This window comes from Macrosteles quadrilineatus, unplaced genomic scaffold (genome assembly GCF_028750875.1).
Source record: "Macrosteles quadrilineatus isolate MER2022 unplaced genomic scaffold, UCM_ALF_1.0 Scaffold_3__2_contigs__length_128488019, whole genome shotgun sequence".
Lineage (NCBI taxonomy): Eukaryota > Metazoa > Arthropoda > Insecta > Hemiptera > Cicadellidae > Macrosteles > Macrosteles quadrilineatus.
Window position 1 is genome coordinate 57935842 of NW_026542596.1, and position 12573 is coordinate 57948414.

A 12573-nucleotide genomic window follows, 5' to 3' on the forward strand; every position below is an offset into this window, starting at 1 on the left:
AAGGAAATAGGAATTACCGTAGGTTGCATGGTAACGTAATGCAATTCTGATCATGCAAATAAGCAGCTGTTTGGGTAGTGATTCAATCATTTCGTCTATTACGATTGTATCACGGTACATCAAACCATCGATATGTCGAAAAACCGACAACAATAGGCTAAAAGCTCACATAATAAATCAATCTATAAATAGTTTCGATCGATACGACTGCCACAATCGAAATTTACTACTGTTTACAACAGCTGATTAGTACTCCCTATAGACTAAAAATGATTTTTGCTCCCTAGAAAATAAAAATACTACTTTAGACCCGAAACGCATGAATTAAAAACGACTGTTTTTGCTGGAGTATGAAGAAAATTATTTTTATTATTACATGTGATTTTTATTTGCTTAGAGACTTGATAACCCTAAATTTTCGATATTTTTTTTAATTAAAAAATTTTATTTTGTGAACCCTTTCGTTAAAAGTAACCAAAAGTAGCAATTCATTTTACACCATCTGCATCTCATAATGATTAACACATTCCCAGGTTTTGTCCCATTCATGTACATGGCCGTGTTGGTAGGGTTGGGGGATGGGGGGGGGGGTTGATTGATTATAACCTTGCTCATTAGCGTAGACCTCTCATCACCCCTTACCACTTCCTGTCATCCATATTACCCCACAACTTTCACGGTGATTCCATTCAATGTAAGGTCATACCCTGGCTAATTACTTCGACAAACTTTTCCATCAAGAAATTCTCAAGTTGAGATTAGTTAAGTCGTTAAAGAGTTATTGATTAGCATTCACTCGGATATTAGTGAAACGTTTTGGATTAAAGAAATTTATTGTGCAATTGAAATATTACCGAATTATGAAGCATCAATACAGGGAAGTTTGGTAAAATGGTTTTTGAGTATACGTAAGAAGTTCAGTAAAATGATTGCTAATTTTCTAAATCATTTCGAACTAATTGTTACGAACTCAAAAGACCTGAAAAGATTATTATTATTCAATAACTGTTTTAATTTCCTAAATATTTGACATATCTTTGTCTGAAATATCTTTCTTGAAGGAATTATTTTGTTCGCTAACTTCATAGAGAGTCATAAGATATACAGCTTAAGGATTCACCTGCACATTCTGTAAATAAATAATTGTTCTTTCCATGATAAAATCTTAACATTTTTCATTCTGTTGGTCATCAAAAGAGAAAAACCATAGTAGACTAAATGTTACCAGTAATAGCTATTTACCTTACAAGTGTAGTAAGAGTGTTTTTACATCACGCAGGTGAATGTTGTGCAACGAGTGGAAGCGAGTTGCATAATTGACCTAAGTGATGTAAACACGCTCTTGCGTAACGTGTAACGTACAAGATTTTACCTGACCCGAAAATATACAGGAAGTCATGAACAATATTTTTCATTATCCATTTCACTCATCTTCTAACAGTAACGTTAATTTACAAACAAAAGCTAGGTTAGGAAAATTCTTCAAAACATAACAACATAAAATTCAAGCGCACAGCTGATTTCTAGCGTTGAACGTCGTTTGCTCCATAGAGGTATATTTTTTAAGTTAATCACTTAATGTTATTTAAATGGGTTTCATTACCTCACCGAGTGAGTTTTTTTCAACTTTACATCACTCGAGAAGTAAAGAAGTTGTATACATCACGCTTGGGATAGGGAAGTTTAACATGGCGGGTTAGGTAATAGCTATTTACCTTACAAGTGTAGTAAGAGCGTTTTTACATCACGCAGGTGAAGATTGTGCAACAAGCAGAAGCGAGTTGCATAATTTACCTAAGTGATGTAAACAACGCTCTTGCGTAACGTGTAACGTACAAGATTTTGCCTGACCCGACAATATACAGGAGGTTACGAACAATATTAATAATTATCCATTTCACTCATCTTCTAACAGTAACGTTCATTTACAAACAAAAGCTAAGTTAGAAAAATTCTTCAAAACATAACAATAAAATTCAAGAGCACAGCTGATTTCTAGCGTTGAACGTCCTTTGCTCCATAGAGGTATATTTTTTAAGTTAATCACTCAATGTTATTTAAATGGGTTTCATTACATCACCGAGTGAGTTTTTGATACTTTACATCACTCGAGAAGTAAGGAAGTTGTATACATCACGCTTGGGATAGGGAAGTTTAACATGGCGGGTTAGGTAAAATATTATAACTCACCAAACCGTCAATCCGCTCTAAATGGTGAGCATGTGGAGGTTAGTTATAGTAGTTTCAACACCACTGTTTCGAAACATATACTAACATAAAAATGCTAACCATTTAGAGCTTGTTGGTTTAGTGAGTAAAACATTACCATAAGCTTTATCGGCTGAACCATGGAGTATACTAGATTATCATAGAAATGATACAGAACGTAAAGAAAAAAGTTTATTGTAATTGCTCAGAAACTGTAAATATTTCATTTTTAGATGTAAAGTAAATGGCTGTGAGTTTACACAGTTACACGTTCCCGTGGAGTACTTTTTTCTGGCATCTCAGTCCAAGAACGACACAATTGCATTTTATGTAATTTCTTGGCTTAGAAGTGTGCAAATTTAATTTGAATGGTGTATTTCCATGCTTGTTTGGTGCAACACATTTGGAATTAATGCCGAGGTATTTGGAAATCCATTTTTGTTGTTAACTCATCTACCTTAGACGTTAACCAATGCACCAGTATTGATATTCAATAGGGCGTTATGGTTTTACTTATGGATTTTACCTACTAAGTTTTTTCTCTTTATACAAATATTTCGTTGAACCAATGGTTGTTGCAAGTGCTTACAATCTATGATATTTCTCAATGTCTACAAACTCACCGCCTGGTCGACGCCACATCTCCTCTCTCGACCGCCAACAGGAACTTCTTCTCGTCGAGGGAGAGCTGCTTCATCTCCTGGTGAGGCCGGACAACGTTCTCCTCCTCCATCATTCCGTGGATGCTGTGCCTCTGTATCAACAGAAGACAAGTGTTAGAAACCAGAACCTCAGGGTCTTAATACGATAGGTCTTACTCCGTCAAATAGTCCGAAAATTACGATTACAACCTATTGTCTCAATTGCAGGAATGCAGGGGCCAGAAACATGAATCTTGATTTAGGGTATAATACATGGAACTAAAGGGTAGGAGATGGAGATGTAAGGAGAGTTGACGAACTGTGTAGTATCAATGATGAAGTATGTCTACTTGTCCAATCTACATGGACCAGTTAAACATTAATTTGTTTGAGTGGTAAGAAGTCCGTTAGGTCAGTTAATACCATTGACTGAAGGATAGTGAAGTAGACGTACCATATGGAACACCTGTCACACATTTTGTATTAAAAAGAACACAGTGGAACATAAGCCAGTCATATGCACTAGTGTCTAGAATTCACTCGATGTTGATGGGTTGTCAAATGCTATGGCTTACAATAAGTTGTTCTATCAGTTTGAATTGGTAAAAAAGTCAGCATAAGCTACTGAAAGCAGTAACGCAATCAGTTAGTGGCTCAACCTAACTACGTCCATTTTGATAAAATACTTATGGCAACCTTAACGAGGAGATGGATTGGCTTGTTGTCTCAATTAGTATGAGTTTAAAAATGTACTGTTGTATCTATAGTCAAAGGTAGTCTCATTGGCTTCTTATTTGGTATTTGGTATTATTGGTATTTGGAGAGGAGGTTTTCTTGATTTGCCCAACACTTGATCCACGAATTGTGGATATTTATAGGCATGCACTGTGGATGCGACAGTCCCAGGTGTGGATTAACGTCCCCACGGAAAGTACTACGACTTTCCGCAGTACTATCCTGATAATTAGACCAATTCGTAAATACCAAGGCAAAAATGTGGTTCGGAATCCTCTATAAACTGTTGGTCCCTTATTTTCCATGAGCTGTATGGGCTATTCAAAGAGTATCTTACTAATATTATAAATGTGAAAGTTTGTGTGTTTGCAAACTATGATATGCAAAAACTATGATATGCAATGAGAACTGTCAAAGTAGGATTGTTTACAGTTACTTTTATGTTTTTAATTTCATGAATCATTTGTGATATTTTGTGAATCTTTGATCAATTATTTTCCTCTATTGTTTAGGTAAAGTGGTAGAATATTATAGCTATGGTATATGTGTAATACTATAGTATACCGTCAATTTAAAGAAGCAAATTTTATCAAATCGTGTCCTCCCCCATTGCAAACGCAAAGCTAGAGTAACTGCAATAAGCATTTTATACTTATATGCCAATCCTGTACGAAGGACGGGTACTCTGCTAGTAAGAAGTATTCTCAACGATTCACAATGTGTATTGCTGAAAACATTGTATACAACGCTTATATAGTACGTCATTTGTTAAAGGCGTTCCGGGCGGGAGTAGCGTGTTGTATAGCATTTTCCTCTCTTATAAAATAGGTAATTCCTATACCACCCTTTCCTTCACAGTGATGATTTCCAGAATTAAATTTTCATCAATCATTACCGAAAGCAGATATTTTTGATAACAGCTGGTATCAAAGAAAGTAGTTGTTTCCCAAGCTCTAATTTAGAGCGAGGAAACCCGATTAGCTGATTTTTTTTAGAGCGAGGCTCCAAATTTACTTTCCCTCCCTCTTGATTAGTTCCCCATTTCAGCTGTTTTCATTGTTACACAATCTAAATGAATACAGAAACAGGCAATAACAAAAACTGCACTAATTCGGCTTTGCCTCACACATGAAACTAAAACGTGCGTCGGAAATGCCCCTTCCGGTCCTCGTAATGCAACATACTATTTAATTTAATTCTGGATATAACCTGTCGAAATGTCACAAAATGACAATGACATTTGGAACCAGAGTAAAATCTCACGATCACCAATGAAATTGCATTTTGATCGTTGACTCTGGCCAAACGTGTTATCTTCAAATGATGCGTTTTTGGCGATGTTGGCAGAATTGTAAACGCGTCAAAACAACATAACAACTCAGTCTGTTGTTGAGCAAGACATGGTGTTGTTTAGTTTGGCAGCCTAGCACACAGTTGTTGATAACGTTCTAGCAGTTGGCGCGGATTCCACGGTTACATCTGTATTAGCTGGTTTGTTGATGGATTAAATTTGGGGAAAAAGATATGGTCTCTATAATATAACTGCTGTAAAACTTATCATTGTTAAATTAATTAAGTGTTATTGTTTGTCAAGCAATTGACTTTTTATGTTTATCAATTTAAAAAGTTTTCTCTTTCACTCCATTCAGAAAATTGTTAAGTTGAAAAGTGTCTTAAGCCTGCAATGCTAGTTACCACAGATAGACTAGCTATTTTCTTATCGTCGGTAACAGTAATGGTCTGTAACTATTATACGAAATAGGAGATAACTAAAACGATTTGCTACAATATCAGTACTATGGCTAGAAACCAATACAAATATTGGTGGTTCGACCCCGACAGTATCTGTTGGATGGTTCAAGTCTGGTTCTGGATAAACGGATCGCTTTAGTCACGAACAGAACTAAAATTATACACATTCGCTATTTATATACATAAGATATAGGTTAATGATTCACTCATCTTTCACTCATATTCAGGTTGTCTCTGTGTCAATGTAATTATAAAATGATCATCTGAGTTAACGGTGCTTAGTCTGGGTTGTACTGTTTAGCTAACCCACGAATTTAAATTTTCCTGATTGGATTTTTATTAATATTTCCATAGAAAAGTCATATTTACTCCGCATTTTAATAACAATAGATTTGACGAGTACTTAGGTTCACTACGGGGAAGAGAAAAAGAGTTTTTTGATCAAACGAAGAATAGAATGAAATAAATAGATTTGCCAAACATCAAAATATAACCATAAGGAAGCAAACCTCAACAGTTGTCTTTTTCTCTTTAAATATTTTAAATATTAATTTTTCCAGCTTTGAATTTTTTAATTGTGCGATATACAAAATTGTTTATTTTTTAGCTTTACACAATGGCTATAACTAAAATTAAGAATTTTCATGTTTTAAGGGTAAAAGTTCTATTTGAAAATCTTTTGAACTACCATAACATCTTTTCATTACCTAATTTTGCTGGTTCATGAACTTAATTAAGTCCAAAGCTCGACACATTTATGCCAAATTTATTTTAAAACGGATACAAACTAATCTCATCTTGTTTAAGACATTTTATTCAAAAGATTATGTATACATGTAAAATTTGATTGAATAATGTTTTTTGGCCAGTGGGGAAATCACAATAAAAAAGTAAGTAGGTCCCTGATCTTTTTTCAGTGACACGTACGATAATAGCTTCTTGCCTATAGGGAAATTCGATAATAAAGTAATATAAATAACAAATTAAATAATTATACCAAGACAAATAATTGAAAACTCATTTCCTAGTCGTTTAATATAACAGTAACGTATAAGTAAGGATTATACAATAAGACAAATTAATAGTGAAACAAATATAAAAAGTAACTAGTGGCTTGTAGGGACATACGTCCCTAAAAAGCTCAAATGGAATAGAAATTATTGTAATATTTAAACGAACTCAGAATCAAATTATCTATGTGTCAGGATAGATATCCCAGTACAACATGTCTTTTGTGTAAAAAAAAAACAATTTTCTTTGTTTGCTTTTGTTGATGTAATTTTCAATAATGAATTTGAATGATTCCAGAGGTTTAACTGCTAAAGGCAGCAAACATGTTTATGAATAAATATTAGTTTATTAAGATAAAAAGGCTTCCCCGATTGAAATACAGTATTGGAAATTGTCTTCGTCAAATAGGAAAAGGCAAAAAATGGTGTTTTTAAATAAACTTATTTCTGTGTCAAAACCGCTAAATTAGCATTCCTACCCTACCCAGTTATTATTCCTAAGTCTATGCTCATTGTGTAAAGGTTTAACAAAATTAGTCTTAAGTAAAGGCATCCCATTGACAGAACTTAACCCTAAATTTGTTTCTGATCAACATTTAAAAAAACCACTATTAGTCTAGTGTGATTATATGTAATCCTCCTAAAGGTGCGATTGATTTACATATTCTACCAAAAAAAAGGCCTAATCAACGTCTAATTACTAACTATTTTGTGACTGGTTAGGGTTCCATTACCCAGTTATCGAAACTAATCACGACATAAATATTTTTGGTTAGTTTTAAGAAAGGGAAATTACCTCTATGTACTACTGTTATGTATAGGTTCTCCCTTTACTACCGTGCATGCGGAATGGGCATACGGGAGGTTTTAAAAAGTTAATTTTATAACTAAAAATTTTAAAATTAACTTAATTTAAATTTATTAACTTAACGGTTCTAGCGGCGAACGCTGACACTATGTTAGCCATCGTCCCTCCCGTGTGCCCCACCGCCGTGCATGCTAGGCTATATTTTTTGAACCTTTTTTGCTTGGAGCAACAAAGCACTTAAGTACTTAATGAACAGATAACTGTACGAATCTACTTAATCTTTATTCCCAAATTATTTTCTAAGAGTAAACGTTGAGGTTATTCCACTTCATACAAAATATTGATTAAACACTACAATAAACCTCAAATATAAATGTTAGTAAATTTACAAAAAAGTGTGGAATAAATCTTTAACGTATATTTGAAATCAAAACAAAAAGAAGATCTTCATTTAATCTGGAATTGTTTCATTAATCTTGAAAACAATTTATTTCAACTTTGACATAACTAAAAAGTCTTGATTATTATGGGTAACGTTATCCCTTTATATAGTTGGTTTTATATAGTATACATTACATTGCAGAATTGACTGGCAAATGAGTAATCCAAATGTAATATTGCTTAGTTTCTTAATGATAAATCACGATCAGCTGTATTGTAGTAAACAAAAATCAGCAGTAAATAAATGGCTTCAAATGCTATTCTTATGTAGAACATTTTACGTTATATCTCGTTTTCTGGTAACTTTATGGGAATTTCACTATTTTTCCCGCCATCACGGGATAGAGACCTTTAATTTGAGCCCTATCCCGTCGTTCTACAACATCCCAGTCTCCCACAATTTTGCCGCAAAGAATCGGCTTACGTAATCTATATCTATATAATTTATTTTTGTAAAAAAATACAACCGACTTCAAACGCTCTAAAAAGAATGAAATAATTCCAATAAAGTAAACTTTTGTATTAGGCAAGCTCACGTATTTTAAGTCGGCGCGGCTCTATGATGATTTTTGATACAAAATTGAAAGAGGGTGTCCATATTCCAGGTGACTATCTATAACTAAAGGTGTTAATCTGCATTTCTTTTTCATAGTTACCGTATGCGTTAAGCGTTATTTTATTACCGTAATCAGAGATCGGCATTATAGTGGTATACGAGTATCTTTAAAAAGATTATAACGCATGTAAATGTTTCTAACTTGGAAAAGTAACTTTTTAATACTAAACTAGCTTCTTTTCCCTATCATAATATCAAACTAAATTTTTTCCTATTCATATAGAATATTTGTGTGTTTTATTTTCATAATGCATTTATTCTGAAGTAAACATAAAATACAATAAAATATTTCCTTTAATATATAAACAAAACAGTTCAGTATTTTTTTTTATATTTATGTTATCCAGCTACAATTTATTGATTTTCAAAATACAAACACAATATTTAATTTTAATCATATTTGAAGTTTGAGCCGCGCCGACTTGAAATACGTGAGCTGGCCTAATACAAAAGTTTACTTTATTGGAATTATTTCATTCTTTTTAGAGCGTTTGAAGTCGGTTGTATTTTTTTACAAAAATAAATTATTTCATGATTTTTAGTGACTGTATAATTTTTTATATATTAATTACTTGAGGATTTTTGATAAGCAAAACTGTTTGAAACAATCAAAAGTTCCACAGAACAATCATTATTTTAAAACTGCTTGAGTCACCTGTTCAGGTTACATAATCAATGGGTATGAAAATAAACATCTTTAGATATTTCTTAAGAAAGAAAGGGTTGTTCATTAGGCCTAATGAAAAACTAATAGTCTTTTCTAGATACATTGAAATGTCAGACATCATCGTTTCCTGCAATCGGTGTACTTCTACATTATAAAAAGAAATACAGTAACGTCTCAAGCCTTTTGGAACAATATGAAAGTTATTCCTCAGCTACCAGCACTAAAAAATCTCTTAAAAGTGGAAAATTGGTCGTTAACACCATAGTACCTTTCGTATAGTATGTTTGGAAAATATTATATGAAAGATTGGTTCAGCTAAAAGTGGTGTAAGTCATGTAGGGGGTTTTGTTTGCTCAAGATATAGCCTAGTCGAAATTGCAAATCATCTTCCTCTAGGACTTTCCGAAGGAGGCATAATAGTATTGATAGTAACTGGGTAGAGAATATTAATAAACATTCCACATCTGCAAATGAAATATGTATATGAAAGATTGGTTCAGCTAAAAGTGGTGCAAGCCATGTAGGTGGTTTTGTTTGATCAAGATATAGCCTAGTCGAAATTGCAAATCATCTTCCTCTAGGACTTTCCGAAGCAAGCATAATAGTATTGATATGATATAGTAACTGGGTAGAGAATATCAATAAACATTCCACATCTGCAAATGCATGTTTAGTAATTAAAATATTTAACACTTTTAAGACAATTGACGATTATGCACTGTCACACTTCTTAGGTCGTGTAAGGAATAATTGCATTTGATTTATATTTAGACCTGTTTTACGAATGCTTTGGTTTTCACAATACACCTTTATTTGTCAATATCATTCAGCTATTCACTGAAACATATATGTTTTTGTAAGTCAGAATATTCAATACTAAAAACAGAATTACTGTATACAAAAATCAGGTCAAACGTTAAAATACATTTTTTTATAGTAGGCAACCAAAACAAAATGCATTTTTCTCAATGTAATTCATTTAGGCTCCATGGCAAGAAATAGTTTATTGATCAATATGAAGCAACTGTTTCATGAAGAATTGTCTCTAGCTTCATTTAAATGGTTTCAACTAACAGCTGTAGGAATGTTATTATTATGTATTGCCTTCTCTGCACAAATGTAAACAATCTGCACAAATGTAAACAAAATAAATGTTGAATATTTAAGGTTTTCAGAATTTTTCACCGAAACAAATATTATACTTAAACATAATATATAAGGTACCAAATAGAAACTCTTCTGGTTATTTTGGTGGTGGAACCACACTGATCGGTAAAAGAATCACAGAGAAATTGGTGAACATACATAGAAAAAAAATACCCCCGCCGCAGCAAACCTGCAGACTAAGCGAATTTCCATTTGACTGATTTGATTTACACTGAAATGTCTACTTACAAATATAACATTTATTCCCGATTTAAATAGAATTAGTTTAACAAGTACTTAGGTTTGCTGCATCAGGGAGGGTAAAACTTTTTTTTTTTTGTAAAATGTTAATAGTTAGTAAGAAACAAAAACATTTTCCAAATTTGATCAAAATATGTTCATAAACAAGCAAACTACAACAGTTTACTTATTCTCCATAAGAATAACATGGGAATTTTAAATTTACAATTTTTTGGAATTTTCTCCGTAACCATTAGGCGCATAATAACGCTTCAATATACTAAATTATTTGTTTTTTTAAGCTCTACAAAATGGTTTGGAAAGAAATTGCTAAATTTTATGTTTTTTGGGTCAAAAATGGGAAAAAACCTATTTTTACCCCATAAAACCCCCCATAAACCCCCATAAACCCCCGTTCCCATGGTCCGATCATGCTGGATCACGAACTCGTTCGAATAAACGTAGGTTTACACGTTTGTACCAAATTTCATCAAAATCGGATCATTTTTGCTCGAGTTATCGTGCTAACGGACACATATATATATATATATATATATAAATATATATATATATATATATATATATATATGAATTTGAACGGATGGTGTTTTTGGCCTCTAGGGACCTCAAAACGAAAAAAAAATTGGTCCCGCGTCCAGGTCTTACCATGAGTACTACGGTAATAGCTTATTCCCTATATGGGAAATTCGCTAAAAAAAACATCGCCACAAACAAATTGAGAACCTCCTCCTTTTGTTGGTAGTGGGGAAGTCGGTTAAAAAGAGGAACTATGTATGTGTGTGTGTGTATGTATATATAAATATAATTTAAAAGCAGATGTTTACTTTTACCAACTGTTTTGTAGGTTTGAATTTTGAAATAGTGCCATAGTGTTTCTACAGAGTGCAGCACAGAAAACTATTTTACTTTTGAATAAGTCCGAATGTATTAAACCCCAATCGCAGCACACCTGTGCACTTAACAACGTTTAAATTCTCCAATGTTAAATATTAAAACATAAAAACCTTTATCAAAGTATTATAAACAATAAAAGGGATGACTTTTTAAAATTTATGACAACAGCTAATTTGCAATCAAAAGGTGAGTGAGCGTAGCGAACGAACATCAAACTGGAGGCGAGTTAGCGTAGCGAACGAGCTAACCTTAAAACAAGTGAGCGCAGCGAACGAGCTCCAACCTAAAGGTGAGTGAGCGTAGCGAACGAACTTCAACCGGGACGTGATTGAGCCATGCGAATACTTATGAAGTTAAACGGGGCAAAGCCCTTGGGTACAGCTAGTCTTACTAATATTATAAATGTGAAAGTTTGTGTGTTTGTTTGTTTGTTTGTGTGTTTGAAGTTCAATCACGCATTAATTACTGGATGGATTGGGCTCAAATTTGGCATGATGATAGCTCACATTCCCGATTAACATATAGGCATATTTTTATCTCAAAAATCCTTTCGGACTCCGCCCCAGTGGCTCTAGGGTTTCCCATGTTAACCTTATGAGTACTCATATTTAAATGGAATTAAAGAATTTAGTCAGCTGTTTCAACTAAAAAGTTTGGTTCTATGATCTGCAAAGGCATTAAAAGTTATAAGATTTACCAACAGGATGCAACACTATTATTTTTTTATATTTTTTTCATTTATGAAAACAGCTAATTTGAACTAAGCAGCAACAAAAAACTGTGATACACAATGATAACTGTCTGTTTACAGTTATGTTTATGTTTTTAATTTCACGAATAATTTGTGATATTTTGTGAATCTTTAATATTTTTTTTCCTATTGTTTGGGTGAAGTGGTAGAACATTATGGCTATGGTAGATATGTAATACTATAGTATACCGTAAATTTAAAGAAGCAAATTGTATCATACTTTGTCCTCCCTCATTGCAAACGCTAAGCTTGAGTATAACTGTACTAAGCATTTTATACTTATATGCCACTCCAATACGAAGGACGGGTACTCTGCTAGTTAATATACAGGGTGGCTGAAAAGTAACTTGCACCCCCACTTAACTTTACAACCATTTGAGATATTTGAAATCAGTTTGCGGCAACCTTCTTAGATATGAGGGGCTACAATAACTATGGTCAATTTTGAATATTTTGCCCTTAGGGGTAGCGGGGGTAGGGGGTAGCTCAACATTTTCAAATGACAAGTATAGTCGAGTTTAGTATCATTTTACAGGTCTTGACGAAACATAAACATTGACATAAAGAAAACCAAAATCGGCTCACTAATAACAAAATGGCGCCCTAAAACGTTTCAAATCCAAATAACCATGAGCGTGGCAAA

The 12573-nt window shown here is 33.3% G+C and overlaps 1 protein-coding gene across 1 annotated transcript in view; it reads right to left on the reverse strand.

Annotated features, from left to right (window-relative positions):
- The window catches only part of LOC128988951 (transient receptor potential-gamma protein), a 405047-nt gene that overhangs the window by 39121 nt on the left and 353353 nt on the right, over positions 1–12573 (reverse strand). The window contains exon 5 of the mRNA XM_054410745.1: positions 2832–2962. Within this exon, the coding sequence (XP_054266720.1) occupies positions 2832–2962 (131 nt within the window). The remainder of the gene's footprint in view (positions 1–2831; positions 2963–12573) is intronic.